Source organism: Cydia strobilella, chromosome 16 (genome assembly GCF_947568885.1).
Source record: "Cydia strobilella chromosome 16, ilCydStro3.1, whole genome shotgun sequence".
In the NCBI taxonomy this organism is placed as follows: domain Eukaryota; kingdom Metazoa; phylum Arthropoda; class Insecta; order Lepidoptera; family Tortricidae; genus Cydia; species Cydia strobilella.
The window spans coordinates 9,374,321-9,400,987 of NC_086056.1; the positions used below are offsets into that span (position 1 = coordinate 9,374,321).

Sequence of the window (26,667 nt, forward strand, 5' to 3'; positions counted from 1 at the left end):
ATAACGAAATTCCGATTTCGAATAATTTCGCGCATATTTGATGCGCCATAAGCCCGCGAGTGTGGAGTACAGATTGATAATATGTTGGTGTGGAGCGAGCGTCGCATATCTGCGAAATCGACTATACACTCGCGTTCGCGGCTTCGCGCCGCGATTCGCGCACGAGTGTGGAGGAGGCTATAGACATCTCTAACTAGACTGCGAACTCGTACCCAAACTAATATGCTAATATCTAACCTTCTCGAGAAAATGACAGGGAATATTACGCGACACCACAATCTGCGGGTCTATCGCGAAACAAGAAAATCGAAAATCTTGCATATTCGATCGATAAAGAGGCAGATAGCGAAATTTCGGATTTGCGTTTCCCGACAGGTCCTCTGTAAACAAACTGCCTTGATGCATCAATGTCATATTTTATTGTCTCTGAAAACTTGTCAATAAAGGCACAGTATGTATAAGTTACTCTAGGTTTACTAAAGATGCTAGTGCTGCACTCTCACTCTGCAGAACATTGCAGTAACACCCCCTGCACCTCTAGCATAACTTACCGCGACAGGCGCGAGAAGAGACAGATCGGCGGCGCGACTTCTGATGCCTTGTCGCGGGGTGGCAGCACAACTCACGCGCGAGAGACGCGACAAACTCGCGATCAAATGTCACTGTTAGAAAATGACAACGATCGCGACTTTGAAATAAAATCCGTAGCACAACTAACTGCCTATTTCGAGATAAAATATTCTCTCGTCTATAAGTCAAACCATATACAGCATATACTACTCTTTGAGTCAAACCGCGAGTCGAAGTCTACGCGTGGCGATATTAAGAACGCGACTCGCTCTCGCTGGGGCCCGTTTCTCAAAAGCTGGTAACTTGTAATACAAGCGGATGTCTCTTTTTGACTTTAGAAAGGGACTTCCACTTGTATTACAAGCTACAAGCTTTTGATAAACGGGCGCCTGATGGTTTACTTGTAAGTACTTTATTGCAAAATTCATGAAATAATTCAGACAAGTTCACATGTAATAAATATATATCAACCCCAAGCAGGGTAAGGGATGACTCACGCTAGACCGGGCCGGGCCCGGGCCTAGGCGTCCGACACGTCATTTCCGATGACGGCTGATCGGTGATCACGTGGTGCTTTCCATAGAAAACGAAGCGCCGCAGGCTTCCAGCCCCGGCACGGTCTAGCGTGGGTTGCCCAGTAATCTTTTAACAAATTACGAAATTCCTTGGAGCATTGAAACGAAACACGATGTATCAGAACTATGTTGTTATCGATAAATTACACAACAATATAAACTTTAACGATATCAGTCATTTGTGTCAAATCTTTATAAGCAAGTAGTCTGTTTCACTAAGGTTAAAGAAAAATAACATATAAATGGAACGCTACATGTACAGTGATGTTGAACACCTCGGAGAAGATCTTGAATGTGTACTCCAAATTAATAAGGAGGTAGATACAATAATTAATTATTATGTATTATTAAATTATGAGTGTCTTGGTGTTTCTTCCAGTCACCTTTAACCCTCTAATTACGATGTCTCGTTCCGATAAGAACATACGATTGCGTTCATTCCTTTGCTTTAAGCCGCCGGATGAGGGCTTACTCTACCGTATAATTGTTTATATCGTAGTTAAGTTTTAAACTAAGTGACCATGGTGTTACAGCCGGTTGAATTCGACCCGATGTGCGATAAGGAGAATCCTCAAAAGATTTCCTTTGAAGATGTCTCAGCGGCTGCCTTTAGGATACAAAATGGGATTATAAAAACGCCATGCGTGGTAAGTTATAATACCTAGTTTTTACTTTTTGAACTTCTTGAAATGTCTAAGTGGTTTTATTCAAGATATTTTTAATGTTTAAAAATTAGTTATTTTCTAAGAAATAATAAAATGGGTAAAAAACACTGCCTCAGGCGAAATTCGGCTTGCAACTTCGGAATACGCGAGCGAAGTGAGTGGTTCTAATGTAAAAATGTTTTCGACATTGTTGACACTTCTGACGATGCTTTTTAAAATTGCATCGACTCAACTTGTCCATTCAGAATTATATTCAACATCATTATAAAAAAAAAACAAATGTTTTTATGGAATTTTAAGGTTTATGCTAAATTTGGTATTTTTTATAAACGAACCATTATTAAAAGCGTTTTATGTTTTGTTATTATCTGTCAAAAGCTACTTAAACACGCTCCAAGGTCAAATTACTTTCCCCACTAGTAGATAAAATGCGTTTTTACCCGCTTGTTTTAAAGGATAAAAGGCGGCTTTTCCGAGCTAGTGAGGGGAAAAAGCCTTTGTGTGTTGGCGCGTGCCACGGCGCGTGCGGCCCTCACACACAATGGCCGACCGCTCACACAAAAGAAACAATGGCTTTTGTTTAACAGATTACCGTCTTAGACGAAAAAGGCATTTGAGAAGATGAAGACTATACTATAGTCGCAAGTTCATGTCTCGCTCGAGGCAATTAATTTTTAGGGTTCCGTACCCAAAGGGTAAAAACGGGACCCCATTACTAAGACTCCGCTGTCCGTCTGTCTGTATCAGCACGCTGTATCTCATGAACCGTGATAGCTATATCATAGACAGTTGAAATTTTCACAGATGATGTACTTCTGTTGCCGCTATAACAACAAATACTAAAAAGTACGGAACCCTCGGTGGGAGAGTCCGACTCGCACTTGGCCGGTTTTTATTTATTTAACATTGCGAAGGCGAGGCGTCTCTTCTTGGGACAAAATTTTTAGTTAGACAAAATTTAAGTTTTTATTTTTCAATTGTGTTTCAGAAATCTCACATGTCCTTAGAATATGGAATGGACATTTACCTGAAAAATGACTTTCTTCAGCATACAGGAAGGTATGTTTAAAAGTACATTTCTTAAACTTTAATTTTTCTTTAGAAAGAAGCGAAGCGTTTTACACCGTCGTCTCAGGCAGAAGGGGGAGGGCCCCCGCTCCGAGTCGTTCCTGGTGCAAAGGCTGTCCTTGGTAATCCAGCGTGGAAATGCTGCAAGCATCATGGGCACCTTTGCACCGGGGACGGCGGGTAGCGGTTTGTTCTTGTAAATTTTTAGTTTGTAATTTTAAATTGTTATTTTATTTAAAGTTTCAGTTACATTATAAGTTTATATGTATGTTTATGTGTTTATCATTCATAAAAAGCCGAAACCTTTATTGTTATTTCGTTTTGTATCAGCTTTAAAGAGCGGGGCGCTCGCAACGCGTTGGTTCTCCTTCCCTCTGAAGCGAGGCAGCGCGGAGTCATCTCCGCATCACTCGGCAACCACTCGCAAGCCCTCAGTTATCACGCGAAGCTCCTCGGCATCCCCGCTACTGTCGTCATGCCGAACGTGGCGCCCATTATGAAGATACAGAAATGCCGCTCGTTCGGGGCTAACGTAGTCATACATGGATATGATATGAGCGAAGCGAAGCATCAAGCTATGGTGTTGGCTAAGGAGAGGAATCTCACTTACATCAATGGGTATATTTCAGACAAGTTAAACTTTAGGCATTTACCGTTCATAATGACAGCCAACCGACATTTCATGTAGAAGGATTATGAAAGATATCAGGATATCACTATCTTAACTAACCGTTAAAGTAAGTCCAAGCTAAGTTGGCAGCGATTTTGATAGCCAATAGCCAAGACGGTGCAAATGTTAATATTTAAACGTCATAATATCATAGAAGTTTGACGTTTCAAATAACACTTGCACCGTCTGGGCTATCAAAATCGCTGCCAACTTAGATTGGACTAACTCTAGATACTTAATTACGATCACAATAAATGTCAAACGGGTAAGTGGGTACCTAAACCTAATATGTAACCAATTACTTACTAGGCACCCACTGTGCACCCACTTGTCCATTTGACATTCATATTATAATTACCAGTAATTCAAGCATAGACGTTTTGTTATATCTATTACAACAACAATGATCATCTCATTGGCATACCAGATATCTCAAAGAAAACGTTGTCTCTTAGTACCAAACCATCTGATCATCGGTGGTCTTTTTATCTTAGTAATAAGGCTGCATAGAACTAACTATGTACTATAACAATAACATCTCCGTCGGCTGAGTAGGGTTTCTCTTCAGATCGAAAATGAGTTAGGAATATATCTCATATCCAGATACGATCACCCCCACATCATGGCTGGACAAGGAACTGTGGGCCTGGAGATAGTAGAGCAGGTGCCTGACGTCGATGCTGTGTTGGTACCCGTGGGAGGCGGCGGGCTGCTGGCAGGTACCGCCACCGCCATCAAACATCTGAAGCCTCACGTTCTTATTTATGTGAGTATGATACCACGGACGGGCACATAAACAACCAAGAATTTCAGCCTTCAGGTATGCAGCTAGTTATACGCTAGCTGGTTATGGGGTTCTTTTAATGGCGAACATTCCTTATCATTATCACAGATCGACCGGCGAGACGCTGACTTATTCTTATGGGTAGTTGACAAGGACTTTATTTTGTTTTCAATCAAATCGTCGTTGTCATATTTTCAATTAAATCAGATGCAAAAAACGGAGAGTGGGAATGGCTTTGAGTGGGAATTAATTTTATAGTTTTGATTTTTACTTCGTTTAATTCAACGATAGCTTCTAATCTGCTAATCATGTCACACTCTGCACGTTTCATCGTCCGTTGTCACTGTTTTTGAGATAAAGGTTAACAAACATATAAAATATCCGGAGTCGGTCAGTATTGATAAAGCTAATAAATAGAAACACAAACATTTTATTAAGGAAGTATGCTGTGATACATTATTTTTTCGCAATATTTAGATAATAATATTACTAAGCGCTAAGCATATTGTAATCTGTGATTGGGTTCATACGTTCGCAGGGCGTGGAATCTGAAAAGTGCGCGAGTATGACCGAAGCGATAAACAACGGACAACCGGAGAGTGTACATATCCGCTCTACGCTGGCCGACGGTCTCGCCGTGCCCACCGTCGGCTACAATGCTTACCACACTTCCAAGTCGCTGGTCGACAGAGTGGTAAGTACTACATTTCTGTCAGGCACGCACAACGTGAGTCTGTTGTTTTTACGCAATAACATCCCAGTGGGTCTAAGTATGCCTTATTTTAATTTAAGCGCATATTACATCTACACGGTCGACGGCCACTTTTTTTGGAAAGCCGGTCGGCTTTCTTACAAAAATTGCCCGTTGAGCCGTTGACCGTGTGTGTATTGATGTATTAAGCTAACTTGGTAATTGCCGTAATTGGTAGTACTCTAACGCGTTGACGGTCAGAATTCCATGTACCTAATTAAGTTGGTGCAATTATATCTAATTACATAACATCTGATTAACATAAGTTAATCCTTGTATGCTACACCGTAGCCCGCAGCATAGTTTTTTCCCTAGACGTAGTGAAAGGGGCTATAATTAAAGTTTGATATCTCTTCGAGTGCTTATTTTGAGTAACGTGCAATCGAAAGATTCAATAATATCATTCACGACCGTAGTGAATGAATCTAATTTTAGAATCTTAAGCGTAGCAAGGGACTCAAAAGCACACGAGATGAAAATAACATTGATCTCGTGTAGTACACAAGACTTTTCACCTCAGCAGTGAGAACATATTTACGAAAGGAAAAATATTACCGCAATAAAACACAAAAACAAAACGAAATAAATTTCAGTGAATTAATATGGAAATAACGAACATCAATTGACAGTCCAATCGACAACTTTTTTTGTTAAAAAAAACTGTCTAAATTAGGGTCCTAATTGTAGATACTATATATACTATTTTTGTCAACTATATAGGCCAAGCAATAAGAAGGTATAGACGTATAGAGGGAAATGCTAGGAACACAATTTTTTACTTCGTAGCTTTGTTTGGACTAGTTAGGAGATGAACATATCACAAGTCCCCGGCCGTAACCCTGGTGCTGGGGGGGAGAGAGGGGTTTGAAGGTTCCATTTTTCGGTTTTTCGATTATATCTCGGAAACTATGCGTCTGAGCGACTTGGCCACTTATACAAAATAAAAAGAGATTTATTTTGTTACAAGTTTTATTCAGTCAAGTTTTTCGATATCTCGTATAGTTTTTGATATATCCGCTCTTGAAGGTTTATTTAGGGCTCTCATTTTTATCTTGATTATCTACATCAGTAAAGCTGCTAGGCCGGGTTTGATAACGTTTTCGTATAAATCGGGGCTGCTGAATTCATTTATGGTATCAACATTGACACCTTTCCGAAGTAAAAATATATAAACTTTAAACAAATAACTTTTTACTTTTTACTCCTCTTCACGCTTATACCGCTGAACCGATTTAGTTGAAATTTGGTAAATAAGTGTTTTAAGTCCCGAGACAGGATATAATATAGTTTTTATCTCAAAAATCATACTTTGAAGGTGTGAAATTTGGTGTGAGGGGAATTAAGCTTCTTCGCCGAACTTGAATTCCTGAAGTTAATACTGTTTAAATTTAGGTTTGAAGTCCAAATACCGTCCAGATACCAAACATTATCATTATCAACTAAATCAAACATGTAGACCATCCCAAATATTATTTAAATAGGTTCAGCGGTTATTGATTCCCCATGCAAATTTCCACCCCACTTTTCACACACTTAAAAGATGATTTTGGTTATAAAAACTACCCTATGTACTGTCCCGGGACTCAAACCATCTGTATACCAAATTTCAACGAAATCGGTTCGGCGGTTTAAGCGTGAAGAGGAGTTTTATAAAAAACCATTTTTTTAAATTTTGTTTTTACTTAGGAATGGTGTCAATGTTGATACCATAAATGAATTCAGCACCCCCGATTTATACGAAAACTATCCCAAACCTGGCCTAGCAGCTTCACTGATGTAGATAATCAAGATAAAAATGAAAGCCCTAAATAAACCTTCAAGAGCGGATATCTCAAAAAGTATACAAGATATCGAAAAACTTGATTGAATAAAACTTGTAACAAATTAAATCTCTTTTCATTTTGTATAAGTGGCCAAGTCGCTTAGACGCATAACTATGCGTCGGAAACTTCCGAGATATAATCGGAAAACCGAAAAATGGAACCTTCAAACCCCCCTCACCCCCCAGCACCAGGGTTATGGCCGGGGACTTTTGATATGTTCACCTCCTAACTAGTCCAAACAAAGCTACGAAGTCAAAAATTGTGTTCCAAGCACTTCCGTCTATTTTATTTTATTATTATTTATTTAAAAGTAGAATTATTTATTTTTCAACACACTTGCTCAAAACGACGTTTTTATTCCACCGATTTTTGGCTCATAAACCTAGATATTAAACACGCGAGCTCATTCAGTGTATTATTCCACTCGTGCTTTTTCATTATATTATCCGACTGAGTTAAGAAGGTAACTGATTGCTAATAATATGCATGGAAAGGGAGCCTTCTTTAATTGGTCGGACTGACGGGCACCGGCGCGCCCTGTCGCGACGCTCTCATAATGAACACTATAGACAAGTAAATATACAAGACTACCATAATAGTCCAGAACGCCGCGACAATAGGAATAATGGTATTGTATGTGAGGGTTGATAGGAGTGGTTAGTCCTACCTCACAGTCCAGTTGTAGTCTTGATAATCTGCTTCGCTCATCTGCCTTATGCACCATCTGTGGTTAAAAGGGTTTATATGAAATGACGCATCACTAAGTGTCTACCACTAAGTATGAGAGTTTAAACCTCTATCTTTTATGTCTATATGTTTCTAAAGATGATGGCATCTTCCATCAATCATAAATAAGTGTCAAATGATATCTATTTGTTACTATAACATATATGAGAACCATCTTACCCGGCCGGATGTAGGTTACCAAGTGCCAACCACCTACGTAGCTGCACATTTATAATCATCAGGAGCGCCTGGCGGCCGAACCTCGAAGCCGCCACCCCTTTCGTGCTGATAAAGGAGAACCTAGTGGCCAAACCACAGAACTCCTAGCGCCAACCATCGCAGTAGCCGCGCCTCTACAAGGGCTGATGCCGCTGCTACTGCACTCCTACATGTAGATAAAGGAGATGCTGCGTGTTGATAAAGGAAATCCAGTAGACGGAGCCGCTGTCTTCCTGCACGCCAACCAAGTACCTAGTCCGCCTTACCTAAGATGGCCTCCAAAGAGCTTCTACGACCTTCATCGTGGACTCATAGGTACAAACTTACTGGATCCACGGATTGTCACGTGGCAACCAGTAAGATGGCCTTTAAATTATAAATCAAGATAATTGTACAATAGTATAAGACAATAGATACAAAGCAGTAAACACTTAACACTGATTTAAACTTTCACGATTTTTACTCATTTTTATTTACAACGACGGGACTTAATCACGTAAAATAAGTATTAAACCCACCTCCGACGTTTCGAGGACGGCGTTGTCCCCGTGGTCTCGGAGAAGACTGGCTAAAGTTGACCTCAACATCTTCTAGGCGCGCGAGTTTTTCGAACTACCCGCACTTGGTCTTGTTTATTAACTTGAACGTTTTGCGCACTAGGAAAGTTACCGGGTCGACACACAACACTCACAATATTCGATTTTTCAACTTTCGATATTTGGTTTCGCTTACACTTACTAATGACTGGGTTCCATGTGGATGAGATCTTAAAACCTTCGTCTCGATTGAAATTTCTATGTTTCTTGATTTCAATGGCTTCACGGATTTTTCTACTATAAAACCCACGATCTGTAGAAAGTATTCTAGGGTTGTGAAGCTCAATCCAGTGGTTTGGCCCTGACTCTAGTAAATGCTTAGCAACAGCAGACTTGTTCACCTGACGGTTCTTGACAGCTGCGATATGTTCCTTAACTCGCTCCGCAATGGTACGTTTCGTTTCCCCGATGTAGGAACTACCACAACTGCAATCGATCTTGTAAACGCCAGGTGACTGGAACGGGATAACGTCCTTCGGTGACCTCAGGTCAGAAAAAAACCAACCAACCAAGCCAACTCACACGGATAGGTATTTGAGCGCTTTTTCTCACCACCATCCCCGACACTTACAATCAGTTGTCAGCTCGCTGGTGAACAGAGCACAAGATCTGTGTGACCCTGAATATTTAAAGAGCGAGATGTCGCATATTCAGGAGGTACTTAGGTGGAACGGGTATAAGGTGAGAAAGTGGCAACCCAGACGAAAAGCAAGAGTGAAGCGTCCTGATGTCTCCAGGCAACCGGCATTTTTACCTTATGTGAAAGGAATAACGGATAAGGTTGGCACAGTACTTGAGAGGTACTCTATAAAGACGGTATACACTCCTTTATCCAAAATTGCAGGAAACCTGAGGTCACCGAAGGACGTTATCCCGTTCCAGTCACCTGGCGTTTACAAGATCGATTGCAGTTGTGGTAGTTCCTACATCGGGGAAACGAAACGTACCATTGCGGAGCGAGTTAAGGAACATATCGCAGCTGTCAAGAACCGTCAGGTGAACAAGTCTGCTGTTGCTGAGCATTTACTAGAGTCAGGGCCAAACCACTGGATTGAGCTTCACAACCCTAGAATACTTTCTACAGATCGTGGGTTTTATAGTAGAAAAATCCGTGAAGCCATTGAAATCAAGAAACATAGAAATTTCAATCGAGACGAAGGTTTTAAGATCTCATCCACATGGAACCCAGTCATTAGTAAGTGTAAGCGAAACCAAATATCGAAAGTTGAAAAATCGAATATTGTGAGTGTTGTGTGTCGACCCGGTAACATCCCTAGTGCGCAAAACGTTCAAGTTAATAAACAAGACCAAGTGCGGGTAGTTCGAAAAACTCGCGCGCCTAGAAGATGTTGATGTCAACTTTAGCCAGTCTTCTCCGAGACCACGGGGACAACGCCGTCCTCGAAACGTCGGAGGTGGGTTTAATACTTATTTTACGCGATTAAGTCCCGTCGTTGTAAATAATAATCAGTAAACACTTAGCTTTCAGGTAAACCAGCCCATGTGGTCACCGACTCTGCGCGTCGCCTGTCTTGGCCTCTTGATAATAACACTTGATAAGACTCATTATATCAGATCAAATTGTACCGGGAGAATGGCCGTCCATAATATTATGCAAACTTTTGTCTCATCGAAATGTTAGACCATAGACAATATCTTATTTAAACTTCGCGACACTGTCGAACCGATTCGACTTGACTCGATCGGATCGACTGTCGCGACACGCCCGACCGCCTGCGCGGTGCGCGGCCCGGCCGGCCCGCTCGGCTCGCCGCCCGCGGCCGGGGCGAGGGGCGGCCGGCAGTATGACAGATACAACACACAATACTAACTGTTTTAACTATTAAAATTTGATTAATATGAGTTTCTTTTCTTTCTCGCAAGTGTGTTGAAAAACGTCGTATGAAACGCGTGTGCATTGGTCTTTACACACATCGGCTTTCTTATTGCGCACTCGCTTACAGCTCGCGCGCACAATATCGCCTCGTGTGTAATGACCAACTTAGCACACTTGTATCATAATGTACTATTTCAACACACTTGCTCAAAACGACGTTATTATTCCACCGATTTTTTGCTCATAATCCTAGATATTAAACACGCGTTTCAGCATATTATAACTCTCGTGCTTTTTCATTATATTATCCGACTGACTTAAGAAGGTAACTGATTGCTAATAATATGTATGTAAACGGAGCCTCCTTTAATTGGTCGAGTATCTACCTAGATTTTACCACGCGGACTTGCGGGCGCCGGCGCCCCCCGACCGCCTGCCGCAGCCCGGCCGGCCCGTCATCGGCAGGCGAGAGGGGCGGCAGGCAGTATGACAGATTACTAACTGTTTTAACAATTAAAATTTGATTAATATAAAAGTTTATTTTTTTTCCTCGCAAGTGTGTTCTTCTTCTTATCGTGTGAAGGGATTAAAACTAAATAATATTTTGCCAATATCTTGCCACCTCTGCAAGTGTGTTGAAAAACGTCGTATGAAACGCGTGTGCATTGGTCATTACGCACATCGGCTTTCTTATTGCGCGCTCGCTTACAGCTCGCGCGCACAATATCGCCTCGTGTGTAATGACCAACTTAGCACACTTGTACTTGTATCACAATGTACTATTACGTCATAATCTTTGTATTTTTTTAAGTTCATTATTTTAATATTTTTAATTGTACAATAAAATACGTAAAATATAGTAAGTAAGTAAGTAAATACACTTTATTGCACCACAAAAGAAAAGTCAATAACATATTTACAAAGTAAATAAAGGTAGCAACAGGCGGTCTTATCGTTGTAAGCGATCTCTTCCAGACAACCTTATAATATAGTGTTTTAATTAAATTTGAAACTTTACTCGTAGGTGTTTTGGACCGATACCGTTCTGACTTATTTCGGGGGTCTATAAACCGCAATAAACCGTCAATATACCGTTGAATGACGATTGAACTTTTTTTTGTCTCTATCTTTTTGCTAATGACGTGAAAGGGACAGAGGGAAATGGTATCCAAGTATTTCGAACTTGTATTAGGCCCCGCTAGTCGAAATGACATTCGAATATGTTTTTTTTTTCATTGAATAAAGGTCACTTGAATGTCCTATTGTCTCACTCAGTGAGCAAAATGCGATTTTGCTCACAAAAGTGACCCGTCCGTCCGAATAGTAACTCGTTAACACTGTGTAAACTGCCGCATCGACGGTTGGCAGTCTTAATAAATATAAAAATTAGAAACAAACTGAAGAACTATAATGTTGATTTGTCATTGGCAGATATCCCTGCCTGAGGACTGGATCGCTCGCGCCATCTTGCTCCTTGTGGAGCAGGAAAAATTCGTGGTGGAAGGCGGCGGCGCGGTCGGGATCGCGGCCATCATGGCCGGCCTGGTTCCCGAGCTCGCCGGGAAAAAGTCAGTATAAATAATACTACATTGGGCAAGGGAGTCTATCTCGAGTAACAATATTCTTACCCCCGGAGTTACACACAATGTTTTTCATCACGCTTGAGAAGAAAAAACTAAATTTTAAGCGAAATCATTCATTAAATACGGTGACATTTCAAACATTCGTCCGCCATTTTGAATTTTTTTGGCAGTTTAGGCATCGAAGTATGGATAGTATAGAAAGGATGCCAATCTCTTATGGCAGAATTGTTGCAAAAGTGACCGCTTTCAGCTTTAAATAATAGTTCCTAATCTCTCCGGTGGTGGCGCTAGTTAGGCTCTGGGACATGAGTATAACATGAACCGTATAAGGCAACAAATAACCCGACCAAATTACGTAGGTTGTTTTTGGTAGTATTTCGGTGTATGGTGGCGCCGCCTAATTACTGTTTTTTCATGGACACTTTTCATACATAGAGATTTGGCTCCTTTATATAGTCTCCATGCATCGAAGGCACAGACCCATTGGCATTCAGCCACTATTTAATTTAATTAATCAAATTTAATATATTAAAACATAAACAACAAAAAAACTGTCTGTCCGCTGTCTGTCTGTCCCTAAGTATATTTGGATTTTTAAAACTACGCAACGGATTTTGATGCGGGTTTTCACCTATCAATAGATTTTAGTGTATAATTTGTAAAGGTTTTGTGTAACCCGTGGGAAGCCGGGGCGGGTCGCTAGACTCGCTAGTAATTTATAAACGTCAGTATTTTCAAAGTAATAGTACATTATAATACAAGTGTGCTAAGTTGGTCATTACACACGAGGCGATATTGTGCGCGCGAGCTGTAAGCGAGCGCGCAATAAGAAAGCCGATGTGTGTAATGACCAATGCACACGCGTTTCATACGACGTTTTTCAACACACTTGCGAGAATAAAAAGAAACTTTCATATTAATCAAATTTTAATAGTTAAAACAGTTATTATTGTGAGTTGCATTGCATCTGTCATACTCGTACTGCCGGCCGCCCCTCGCCCCGGCCGCGCACCGCGCATGCGGTCGGGCGCGCCCGTGCCCGCCAGTCCGACCAATTAAAGAAGGCTCCCTTTCCATGCATATTATTAGCAATCAGTTAGCTTCTTAACTCAGTCGGATAATATAATGAAAAATAGCACGCGTGTTTAATATCTAGGATTATGAGCCAAAAATCGGTGGAATAAAAACGTCGTTTTGTGCAAGTGTGTTGAAAAACTCATTTATATATTATACCTACCTACTTTTTTCGTAACTTCGTATGAATTAGTGACTAAAAAAGCTATAACCCACGAGTGAGTTATAGTTTTTCTTTTTCAGAATCCATAAGTCCCGCGGGAACAATTGTAAGAGGTTGCTAGGTTTGTAAGGGAGTTAGACTGGAACAGCCACAGTTAGCGTTAAATATATTTGTGATGGTGACAGTTACAACTAATACCTTAGGGGAAGTAAGTGGATAAACTTTTGTCTCAGGTGAAGCCGCACGACTGTACCTTGGCTCGTACTAATCTGATCTAACGCCCTAGCCACGAGAGATTAACTCTTGGCTACCCCCAAAACAGGGAGGGGGACTTTACAAAAATGTAACATGCAGAACGTAAAATTATGTACTGCCTACTTAATTACCAACCGAAAATGAAGCTATGTAACTGAGATATGTCAGGTCAATTATTATAACACGCACGTGGGGGTGATAGCTTGATAAGGTTTATAACCGCGAACAACATAAACTTCTGAAAGAAAAACATGTCTTATCTAAATTACCTTCAGTCAGAGTCTGAACTGCCTAGTTCCAAAGGGCAATGTACATAGATACCATACTAGATAGATACCTAATACCTTATCTTTTTTTTATAGAGGGGGAATGCATTACTCATACCACCTAGGCGCGGGGATAGGCCTGGGATGGTTATGTGGGAGTCCCATATAGGCTAATGAGACACATTTTTTACCCACTAAACCCCCTCTTTGCCACCTCAGCCGCAACCTCGCCAGCGCTTGTCCGAATTCCGGCGGACCCTTCTTGACAGTGGGCGCGTTGATAACACGGTGCGCCCGCCCACGCAGGCACCCTTTGTATAGGCGACAGGCCTACCTACCTGCTACTAGGTACCTACAACTACATGGCGAATTCAATCCACCGAAACTTTAAACGAGTCCCAATTCTGAAATAATGTCACTCTTTCTAAACTGATAACACTCGTGCATGATGTTAAAAGTCGCTCATTGCTCAGCTATCGAACGAGCACACAGTTTAATTAGATAAACAAATAAGCACGCCATACTTATTTACACGAAGAGTATCGTGATCTCAATGAAAGCAGTACAAACCGGAAGAGTCTTAATCTTAACCAACTTCACTACATAGTATAAAACAAAGTCGCTTTCTGCTGTCTGTCTGTCCCTATGTATGCTTAGATCTTTAAAACTACTAGACCAGCGGTGGAACAAAAATGGGTTTTGATAATATTAAAGTTTTTTCTTTTTCGATATGTCATTGTTAGCATGTTAAATAAGACTTTCGTAAAAAGTTAGAAATTTTTAGGGTGAGCGTTCGGATATATTGAAATATTTTAATTTCTGCTAATAACTTTGTACATATAGAATTAAAGTTACAAAAAACTTTAGCATATTCAATACCACTTTAATTTATACACAATATTCGGTTTTTAGAAATCTGGAACATGTGCTTCCTGGTGAACTTAAAAACATGAATTATTTTGTAAATAAAGAATTAGAGTAGCTGATATTGCAAAATTACGATATTATGGATCAGCTTATTATACTTGTAAAAAATTAGAAATGTAGACAATGTGCTTCTCTAGATATTGATTTCTGGTTAAGCAGTATAGCCAATATTGAATTAAAGTTTGTAGAGTTAATATTAAACGGTCATGACAATGATCTTAGTTCCCACACAAAAGATTAGAAATATAAAATCTGTGCGTCACTAAATACTGATACGTATGCATTCCGTGCTTATATTTACGTTACATTTCAAACGCGCGGCATGTACGCGCGCGCCGCGCTGTGCGCCGCCGAGGCAGCGATCAAACGGTATTGATATATAGGTAGATCAACGGTATATAGATCAACGGGCTAGCGGGTAACCTAACCTTGCTAGACGCGTGCAAAATAATATTTTACAAAATTCAAAAAAATGTTCTAAAAGCAATCTGTATTTTTAACAGGTTGAAATTAGGTATCTAAATAGTCATAAAAATAATAAACCAGAACATTTGGTCGTGTCGTGTCTTTAACCTTGCCAGGCGATCTAAAAAGTATGGCACTTACTTGCACGCAAAATTAAGTTTGTTTACTATACAAATTGTATGCATTACAAAGTTATCTTTGCACACAAAATTAAGTTTCTCTACTATACAAAGCGTATGCATCGCAGTTATTTTTGCACGCAAAATTATGTTTGTCTACTAAAAAAAGTGTATGCATTACAAAGTTATTTTTGTAGTAAATTAAAGACCACTAGGTAGGATGTACAGTCAGCAATACTATTCGCTTAGCACCTTTGCATACAAACCTATACAGGGGTGGTATCTTTTCTCTGCAGCTAACTGTACAATGTGATTGTAACTATGAGGATTGTGTATATTTATGATGTATGAGGATATTTCTATTAAAAGTTATGTTAGATTTTGAAATTTTTATATTGAGTATATCTACTTATATAAAAATTTGAATTTTGGTTATGGAATTTTATATTATATAACATACAAAAAAACAACAATAAACAAAAAAAAATATATAGGGCTGTATCTCCTAAACCGTCCGTCGCAGCGCAAAAATAAAAAAAAATTCGTTCCCCTCTTTCAATATACAAAAAACACAATAAATAAATATTATAGGACATTCTTACACAGATTGACTAAGTCCCACAGTAAGCTCAAGAAGGCTTGTGTTATGGGTACTCAGACAACGATATATATATAATATACAAATACATAGAAAACACCCATGACTCAGGAACAAATATCTGTGTTCATCACACAAATAAATGCCCTTACCGGAATTCGAACTCAGGACCATCGGCTTCACAGGCAGGGTCACCCACTAGGCCAGACCGGTCGTACAATGAAACACAAAAAGAAAAAAAAAATCTTTACACGGCTGTATCTCCTAAACCGCGCGTCGTAGCACAAAAACAATCATCAAATTATCGATCCACTTTAAGAAACCCTCAATTAATATTTAAAAAAAAAAAACAAAAAAAACCGAAAAAATCTTTATAAGGCTGTATCTCCTGAACCGTGCGTCGTAGCGCAAAATAATAAAATTTTCGTTCAACTGCAGTGGACCCTTAATTAACATTAAAAAAAAAGAAAAAAGGAAAAAAAATCTTTAGAGGGCTGTATCTCCTAAACCGTGCGTTGTAGAGCAAAAATAATCTAGTTTTCGTTCCCCTTTGAGAAACCCCTAATTAACATACAAAAAACACGATGAAAAACAAAGAAAAATCTTTATAGGGTTGAATCTCCTAAATCGTGCGACGGAGCGCAAAAATAATCAAATTTTCGTTCCACTTTAAGAAATCCTTAATTAATATAGGTATAAAAAAAACACAAAAAATCCGTATAAGGCTGAATCTCCTAAACCGTGCGCCGTAGCGCAAAATAATAACATTTTCGTCCGCCTGCAGTGGACCCTTAATCTTCTTCTTTGTCCGTCCCTGCTCCCGTTATCTGGGGTCGGGTCTCCTCACATTTTTGCGCCAGGCCCGTCGGTCCTGGATTGTCGGTTTTGGCAATTGGGTTTTCTTGAGGTCTCTCTCTATGTTAGACCACCAGGTCAATGGCGGGCAGTGGACCCTTAATAAACATTTAAAAATAAAACAAAGAAAAAAAACGGTAAAAATATTTACAGGGCTGTATCTCCTAAACCGTTCGTTATAGCGCAAAAATAATCAAATTTTCGTTCCCCTATCAGAAGCCCCTAAGTAACATACAAAAAATACAATGAAAACATAAAAGAAAAAAACAAAGAAAACAATCTTTTTATAGGGCTGTATCTCCTAAACCGTGCGTCGGAGCGCAAAAAAAGTAAAATGTTCGTTCCCCTCTAAGAAACCCTTTTTTAATATGAGAAAAAACAAAAAAAAACGAAAAAGATATTTACACGGCTGTAACTCCTAAACCGTGCGTCGTAGCGTAAAAATAATCAAAATTTCATTCCACTTTAAGAAACCCTTAATTTATATTTAAAAAAATCTTTATAAGGCTGTATGTCCTTAACCGTGCATCGTAGCGCAAAATAATAAAATTTTCGTTCCATTGCAGTGGACCCTTAGTTAACATTAAAAAAAAGAAAAAAAAAACAGAAAAATATCTTTACAGGGCTGTATCTCCTAAACCGTGCGTTGAAGCGCAAAAATAATCTAATTTTCGTTCCAGTTTGAGAAACCCGTAAGTAACATTCAAAAAATACAATAAAAAACAAAAAATTTAAAAATCTTTATAGGGTTGTATCTTTTAAATATTAATAAGGTTAAAGTGGAACGAAAATTTAATTATTTTTGCTCTTCGCTTTGACGCACGGTTTAGGAGATACAACCCTATAAACTTTTTTTTCTTTGTTTGTTTTCTTTTTAGTTTTTCATTGTGTGTTTTGTATGTTACTTAGGGGTTTTTCAAAGGGGAACGAAAATTAGATTATTTTTGCGCTACAACGCACGGTTTAGGAGATACAACCCTATAAAGATTTTTTATTTTTTTGTTTTCTTCTTTGTTGTTCGATTATGTTTTTTTAATGTTACTTACGGGTTTCTCAAAGGGGAACGAAAATTAGATTAGTTTTGCGCTACAACGCACGGTTTACGAGATACAGCCCTGTAATAGGACATTTCGATGCTAGTGCGGAAAGTATGTCATTATTAGACATTTCCGCACGTGTATCGAACGACGTTTTTCAATACAGTTGCGAAAAAATAAGAAAAACAACAAGTAAGGAATTCGAAACTTTTATATTATTAATTCTGTGACATCATTGACATTGACATTATGAAGAGGTGTTTTTTTAGCTGGGTGTTATTATTATTGAACCCACTTCAATGAAAGATTTTTTTTAAAATGCATGTTCTATAAGACAATTGTACATATAAAACATTGTACTATTATTACCCAAATATCGTTAATTACGATTATTTGTGTATCGTACATTTATACAAACAATATCGAATGTTGCCTTTGGAAATTTAAAGCAGAAATAAAAAACGCCTTTCCTTTGACAGGCGTTCCGTTCTATTCAGACAACTAATTAAGAACGGTTTTTCAATATTCAATATATAAAAAAATAGACGTGTTATAATGATGAAGAGGTAAGTAATAAAATATGAAATATGTATATTTTTCGTATTCTTACTTTAACAGTAGGTTTTTATGTTGATTACTGAGTACTGAGTATTGAAATAATCGTTAATAACGATATTTAGGTAATAATAGTACAATGTTTTATATTTGTAAAACAATACAATGTGTATAATGTTGTATGAAGTGGGTTCAATAACAATAACAAAATCCATTCTAGTCGAATAAAAGCTATAAAAACACCTCTTCATAATGTCAATGTCAATAATTAGAGTTTTGAATGATTCACGGTGGTTTTGAAATATCGGGAGCTCACAAATAATACAAAAGGAACTGCAATGGAACGAAAATTTTATTATTTTGCGCTACGATGCACGGTTTAGGAGATACAGCCTTATAAAGATTTTCAGTGTTTTTTTTTAAATATATTACTTAAGGGTTTCTTAGTGGAACGAAAATTTGATTATTTTTGCGCTCCGTCGCACGGTTTAGGAGATACAACCCTATAAAGATTTTTTCTTTGTTTTTCTTTTTAGTTTTTCTTTGTGTTTTCTGTATGTTACTTATGTTAGGGGTTTCTCAAAGGGGAACGAAAATTAGATTATTTTTGCGCTACAACGCACGGTTTAGGAGATACAGCCCTCTAAAAAAAAATTTTCTGTTTTTTTTTCTTTTCTTTTTAAATGTTAATTAAGTTCAACGAAAATTTTATTATTTTACTCTACGACCCACTGTTCAGGAGATACAGCCTTATAAAGATTTTTTGTTTTTTTTTTGTTTTTTTTTTTAAATATTAATTAAGGGTTTCTTAAAGTGGAACGAAAATTTGATTGTTTTTGCGCTACGACGCTCGGCTTAGGAGATACAGCCGTGAAAAGTTTTTTTTTTCTTATTGTGTTTCATTGTGTTTTTTGTATATTAAAAGTGTTTTTTAAAGGGGAACGAAAATTTTATTATTTTACAGCCCTATATTTCTTTTTTTTTGTATATTATATAATATAAAATTCCATAACCAAACTTCAAATTTATATATAAGTAGATATATTTAATATAAAAATTTCAAAATCTAACATAATTTAATAATAGCGTCGTAGCGTAAAATAATAAAATTTTCGTTCAACTTTATTAACGTTTAAAAAGAAAAGAAAAAAAATAAAATTTTTTTTTAGAGGGCTGTATCTCCTAAACCGTGCGTTGTAGCGCAAAAATAATCTAATTTTCGTTCCCCTTTGAGAAACCCCTAAGTAACATACAGAAAACACAATGAAAAACTAAAAAGAAAAACAAAGAAAAAATCTTTATAGGGTTGTATCTCCTAAACCGTGCGACGGAGCGCAAAAATAATCAAATTTTCGTTCCACTAAGAAACCCTTAATTAATATATTAAAAAAAAAACACAAAAAATCTTTATAATTCTGTATCTCCTAAATCGTGTGCCGTAGAGCAAAATAATAAACATTTTCGTTCGCCTGCAGTGGACCCTTAATAAACATTTAAAAAAAAACAAATAGAAAAAAAAACAGAAAAAATATTTACAGGGCTGTATCTCCTAAACCGTGCGTTGTAGCGCAAAAATAATCAAATTTTCGTTCCCTTAACAGAAGCCCTTAAGTAACATACAAAAAACACAATAAATAACATACATCATAAATATACACCATCGTCATAGTTACAATCACATTGTACAGTCAGCTGCAGAGAAAAGATACCACCCCTGTAAAGAAGTTTGTATGCAACGGTGCTAAGCGAATAGTATTGCTGACTGTACCTAGTAGTAGTAGTCTTTAATTTACTGTACTACAAAAATAACTTTGTAATGCATACAAAATAGTAGACAAACTTAATTTTACGTACGAGTAAGTGCCATACGTTACTTTTTAGATCTTCTGGCAAGGTCAAAGACCCGACCAAATGTTCAGGCTTATTTTTTTGTGACTATTTAGATACTTAACTTCAACCTGTAAAAATTACAGATTGCCTCACGAACTTTTTTGGAGCCCTAAAAAATCTTAAAAAATATAAGGGTTGATTTAGCCCCGCTACCCTGCAGCCAGACCTCCAGTGCTGAGTTAGGGTATGATAGGAGAAGTATCAGGCAAATTTTCAGCTTGCCTCAAGGACCTACTCCAAAATGTCTACCAGCTCTCGGACCACTAAGTAACTACAAATAATCAGTCCACATAACAAACATTTTGTACTCATTTTGAAGTCATAATTACATTAATTTCACGTAATATCGGCATCTAATTTATGTGCACGGTAAACAAACTAATGAATGACAAGAAAAGTCAAGCAGCGCTTACGAAGCTGAGCGGGGGGTGGGGCGACCGGGCGAGGTACCTATAGGTATAGATAGATACGAATGCTACGATAGGCTCTCGCGTGCCGCGCCGGCACCTTGATGGACCAGCGCGGCGTATGTATGAATTTCGCGCCTTTTTAAATAGATTTGGCTATAACAATGGAAGCTACACACAGAAATTTCTTACTTTTCATAATATGGTTGCATATATTATTTTATAGTATGAAACTTTATAGACTTTAATTCAATATTGGACCTTACAGGACAAAAAACGCATATTAAAATTTAAGCAGCAATCCTATTTTTCTAATTTTCGGCTTTGTCTATTAACTTAAGAATTTAGAGATATTATTGTGGATTTTTAAAACTTTAATTCAATATCGACAAAATAATAAGCTAATTTTAGTTTGACAAAGAAGCACGTTAAATTTTTTTCTAAAAATGTAACAGTTTAAAGAGACATACATAATTTAAACGATGAAGCTTAAACTTTGCACTTTAATTCAATATTCAAAAAGCATCAATCAAAATATATAAATACCTAATTTATACCTAACGCTCGTTCTAACTTTTCCTCTTAAATTACAAATATGCTTAAAAACATGTCCCCTGCCATATAAGCATCACTTTTCCTTCTTTAGAATTATCATAACTTTAAGGTCAAAAATATGGTCCCACTATCGGTCTATACGCAACGGATTTTAATGTGTTTTTTTAATAGATAGAGTGATTCAAGAGGAAGGTTTATATGTATAACAACATCAGCATTGAACCCGTGCGAAGCGGGGCGGGTCGCTAGTCTGATAATAAAGTTGATATTAGTGAAGATATACACGGTTTTCTTATTTTTTCGCAACTGTATTAAAAAACGTCGTTCGATACACGTGCGGATATGTCATTGTCAGTAATGACATACTTTCCGCACTAGCATCGAAATGTACTATTCTCTATAGAAAGGAATGACTGGCAGTGGCAATCAATAATTAATTCTCGGTACGATATTTAAGCACTTAGCTTTTAGCAATTATCCATTGTCTCTTTTGAACAATGTCGCTCTTCATAGATACACGGTGGCAAAAAAATAAGTACATTCCTGTTGCCAGGAAGGTTTTGGGATTATACTGAGCAACTTTTACTATGGGACCAAGTACGAAATCGTAAAAAGAAATTTGGCTGTTTCATACATTTTGGCTGGTCCATTTTCTATGGGAGGGTCAATTTTTTTTATCGCGATTTCGTGGTTGGTCCCATAGTAAAAGTTGCTTAGTATAATCCCAAAACCTCCCTGGCAATGGGAATAATGCACTTATTTTTTAGCCACCCTGTATCTTTAAAGGGCGACATTGTTCAAAAAAGCCAATGGATAATTGCTAAAAGCTAAGTGCTTATCGTACCGAGAATTAATTATTGATTGCCACTGCCAGTCATTCCTTTCTTTAGAGAATAGTACATTTCGATACTAGTGCGGAAAGTATGTCATCACTGACAATGACATATCCGCACGTGTATCGAACGACGTTTTTTAATACAGTTGCGAAAAAATAAGAAAAGCAACAATTAAGGAATGGAATTCGAAACTTTTATATTATTAATTCTGTGACACTGACATCATTGACATTGACATTATGAAGAGGTGTTTTTCTAGCTTTTATTCGACTAGAATAGATTTTGTTATTATTATTGAACCCACTTCAATGAAAGTTTTTTTTTCAAATGCATGTTCTATAAGACAGAAACAATTGTAAATATTAAAACATTGTACTATTATTACCTAAATATCGAATGTTGCCTTTGGAAACTTAAAACATTCTTGCAGTAAGAAAATACGCCTCTTCTTTGACAGGTGTTCCGTAAGTTCCGTTCCATTCAGACAACTTATTAAGAATGGTTTTTCAACATTAAAAAATAAACGTGTTATAATACTTATAATGATGAAGAGGTAAGTAATAAAATATGAAATATGCATATTTTTCGTATTCTTACATTAACAGTAGGTTTTTATTAAAGGAAACTAATATTAACACTCATCAATAAATAGTCATGAATTGGAACAAGTAAAAATTTAAAAAAATTGGAAAAGTAAAAAGCACTAGTTCGCGAAAACCAACTTTCCGCACGCTAAACAGCAACGAAAAGTAGCACTTTTTGAGCAACTGTACTAAAAAAGATAATATGGATTGTTTGAAATAAATTAACACCGATGCTCAATTGTTTATCATTCTGGATGTAGGCCTGATGTAAGCACATTCTCTATAAATGTAAAAAAAATGGAATTAAGAGTTAGAGACAATTCCTCTTTAGGTATTTCCTTAAGGATGACTCACGCTACAACGGTCCGGGCCCGGGCACTTCAGTTTTCTATAGGAAGCGTCACGTGATCACCGTCACCTGTCATAGAAAAGAAAGTCTCGGGCGCCCGGACCGTTATAGCGTGAGTCATCCTTACTTAGATGAGGACAATGCGCCTCGATCACATGATGCAGTTTTTTACTTCGAGGGACTACCTGTGTGCACACTGTCTTGAAACTTACCGCCTGAGCAAAGACAAAAACGCAAACCTCCACAATCCTTCTCAACAAGTCGCTATTTTTTCTCGACAGAGTGGTCTGCATCTTATCCGGGGGCAACATTGACACCACAATCTTAGGCCGGTGCCTGGAGCGAGGCCTGGCAGCGGAGTCCCGCCTGGTTAAGTTCAAGGTGACGGTCAGCGACCGGCCTGGGGGTATCGCCGAGCTGTGCAAGCTCATATCCTCGACTGGTGTCTCTATTAAGGACATCATGCAGGAGAGGGCGTGGGTGTGCGGGGACATCTTTAGTGTGAGAGTGAGTATACCTGTTTAGGCATTTTTTTGTGTTGAGTTTGTGTAAATGGCTATAAGTTTAACTAGACAGGGGTCGGCAAACCGTGGCTCGCAGAGCCGCGTGTGCGGCTCTTGGATGCACGATTGCTCCAAGGACCAAAAACGTTATACATTTAGAGTTCTTAGACCACTGAAAACAAGCTGCTCTTCAAGCAAGCTCTTCTTCTCAAAAGTTTGCTGACCCTGGACTAAGGGCAACCTTATTCGTAAGACGTAACCTAGCTCTTTTAGACTTACCTATAGCACAATTAGGGCATGACTTAGGTCGGGTTGCACCAAACCGTCTATCACCGTTTTAACGTTCGCTAAATTTTATTGTATGGGAAGTTTCATACTTCTCTGCTGCTTGACGTTGATCAGTTTATTAATTGTGGTTAAAGTAGGTAGGTAGGTAATTTATTATTATGTGAATAACTAAATAATAAATTACACATGCTTACATCCAATCACATACCAATTATTAGCCAATTATTTAAGCGTATTTATAATCTTATCTGTCCACTCGTGCGACTTAATAATCTTGATGAACCTTAGGTTTATAAATATTATTGAAGAACTCTCAAGTTCTGTTATTATTTTTACACTACATTATAGTTGTTTTTTACCAAAATGGAATTATGAGCGTAGCAAGTGGTTTGAAAAGTGTGACAACCTTGAGCGTTGCAAGGATTTTAAAGAACGAGGATTCAACCAACTTTGCTATAGCGTGAAACGCAAAAAAAATCTTCACACCAAAGCGAGAAAATATGAACTGTATATAACGTTAATTTATCATTCATAATTATTATACGGGATGTTCCTATGAACTCTGCTACGAGCTACACAGGTGCTAATTTGTAAGTTTTTTTTTTTTAATTTCAGGTAAAAGTAGTTTGCGAGACTCGAGGTCCCGAGCACACGGACGAGCTACGCAGTCTAATCGCGCGCACCTACCGCGAATGGGTGTTCACGCGCGAGACTGGGGACTACTGCCATACGCCGCTCAAGAATTACGACTCCCTCGACGACGTCTCGCACTAAATTTACGAGGCAACGGATAATGAAGCACTTGTGACTTATCTATATCTTAGTTTAGCCAAAAAAAGAAATACCATATTTATCGGAGTACACGGGCGAAACTTCCCTTTAAATAAGATTTTGCGAACGATTTAACGGTGGCAGACAGTTTGGTGACTTTGGTGCAACCGACCCTAAGAGCACAGTCATGCTTCACTACTTCTCTCTCCTACTTCGATTACATACATACAAAAAGTATACAAAAAGTTGGTCGCTACACAAGGTCTCCTAATGGTAGATGATTGTCCTTTTTCACCAAGAATCCACACTTTATGTTATAGGATTCTGATTTAACAATTGTTAAAATGTTCACATTGTTTTGATATAAGTAATTTTGACAATCGCTCACCGTGCGGGCCGTGTCCAAGTTTTATCAATAATCGAATAATCATATCAAAACTATAACAAATTGTTAAATTTGAATCGGCCTCCTTGTATTTATGCCCCGATACCTATTCGTTAGGCGCCATTAATTTATTACGTAAGACGATTTTTGCCAGATTTTGACCCCCTCCCACCCCTATGTAAGAAAATATAAGAATAAGGCGACCCCCACCCCCTGTTTTATGTTTATTTGTAGAATCTGAAGGAAAAACGATTAGGTACACATCGGGTTTGTTTTTGTTTCGATTTTCAGATACAATTTTAGGAACTTTTATTTTGTACCTGTAAAAGTACAAAAAAAGATTTTTTCGGCCATAATCAACTGTGGCTTAATTTTATAGTTTTTCTTTCTCGGCACTTGCACGGATGCACGCGCTTTTTCTAAGTATAATCTTTACTTGCGCAATTTTTGTGATCTTAAATACGTAAGAACTATCAAGACTACCTCCTACCCCCCTGTAAGAAAAAGTAAGACATGGTCGACCCCCCTCCCCCCTAAATTGCCTTACGTGATAAATGAATGGCGCCTTATGTGTAAAAAACTAGTAAAGCCTGCGCAAGAGTGCTAATGTATTTGTCAACGGCTACGAGTGCTACGCGGCACCGTAACCCGTAGCATATTTTTCTCCTACGTAGGGAAACTTTTCTTTCGTAGACGTATATGACACGGCATATGTGTTTAGGGTGCGGCCACACATATCGGGATTCGGCGAATATTCGTGATGGCGTCTCTCGCTAACCAACGAAAATGAAAGACACCATCACGAATATTCGCCGAATCCCTGCATGTGGCCGCACCATTATGTGCATTGATAGTGAACGGTACCTAAGTATAAATTTTGTTTAACTCATTAATTGTATAATTAAGTTTAGTGTTAAGTTTAATATAAGTTTTAGCAATCATGATGATAATGATGATGATAATCTGTGATATGATCAAATAAATCTGTATTGAAATCTTCAAAACTCGTATTTTTTTTAAAGAAATGTAATAAAGTCGTCTAAGCTAATTTTGCACCGATATGGCATCGATGGTGTGCAAGTGTCACCATAAGGCCTCATTCCCACGAGCGCTTTTTCAACGCGCGTTAAAAAGCGCTTGAATCCGTCCGCACGCTAAATTCGATTTAACGACCACGAGAATGCGCCACAGCCATCGTGTGAATAAATACACATGTATCCATTTGTGTCATTCAAACTCTTTTGTAACGTGCGTTGTAAAAGCGCTCGTGCGTATGAGGCCTCTAGGAATCTACGCACACGCTTCCGGTGTGTACAGGCTTTAATATTGCGTTATCTTTGTTCTCTTGATATGCAGGTAAGATTTAGACTTCTTCTTAAACTAATGCCTTATTATTATCACCTAAACCTAAACCTACCTCAATAATCACTTTATTGATAGGTGAAAACCGCATGAAAATCCGTTCAGTAGTTTTTGAGTTTATCGCGAACATATACATACACACGAACAGACAGACTCGGCGGGGGACTTTGTTTTATAAGGTGTAGTGACTTGGACTACATTATCATGAAACTCTGACTGAGGATGTAGCCGGTAAACAAGTTGAGAATGTTGAAACTTTTGGTAAACTTACGAAAAAAAGAGCACCAGTATACGTTAATTAAAACTATCAGTTTTGGGGATGCCAAAAAGCCACAAGAGTTATTTTGACTGGACTGAGTCTTTTATGCGTTAATTGTTTTGGTGTCTCGAAGAGCCGAAATTGTAGGCCTAAAAAGCCGAATGTAGCCCGCAAACCGCGGATGCCGATAACCGATTCACGAGATAGCTCTATGTCGCGCCTTTTCTCGCCTATCGCGGCAGTCGCGCGCAACATGACAATCGTGCTCGATCATGTGTTATTAGTCTTTTACTACCA

The 26,667-nt window shown here is 38.2% G+C and overlaps 1 protein-coding gene across 1 annotated transcript; it reads left to right on the plus strand.

Annotated features, from left to right (window-relative positions):
- Positions 1–1,316: 1,316 nt before the first annotated feature.
- Positions 1,317–25,129, plus strand: LOC134748450 (L-threonine ammonia-lyase-like). Its single transcript, XM_063683244.1, has 9 exons — positions 1,317–1,462; positions 1,679–1,792; positions 2,799–2,869; positions 3,209–3,496; positions 4,152–4,314; positions 4,871–5,026; positions 11,716–11,852; positions 23,084–23,309; positions 24,209–25,129. The coding sequence occupies exons 1-9, from the start codon at positions 1,388–1,390 to the stop codon at positions 24,365–24,367; spliced, it is 1,389 nt and encodes a 462-aa protein (XP_063539314.1). The 5' UTR covers positions 1,317–1,387; the 3' UTR covers positions 24,368–25,129.
- Positions 25,130–26,667: the final 1,538 nt, after the last annotated feature.

Bases quoted from the DNA above. Each gene is read 5' to 3' on its own strand.
- LOC134748450 (XM_063683244.1), top strand. From the start codon at position 1,388: ATGGAACGCTACATGTACAGTGATGTTGAACACCTCGGAGAAGATCTT. The intron at 3,497-4,151 runs GTATATTTCAGA...TCTCATATCCAG, and splicing joins AATCTCACTTACATCAATGG to ATACGATCACCCCCACATCA. The intron at 5,027-11,715 runs GTAAGTACTACA...TGTCATTGGCAG, and splicing joins AGTCGCTGGTCGACAGAGTG to ATATCCCTGCCTGAGGACTG.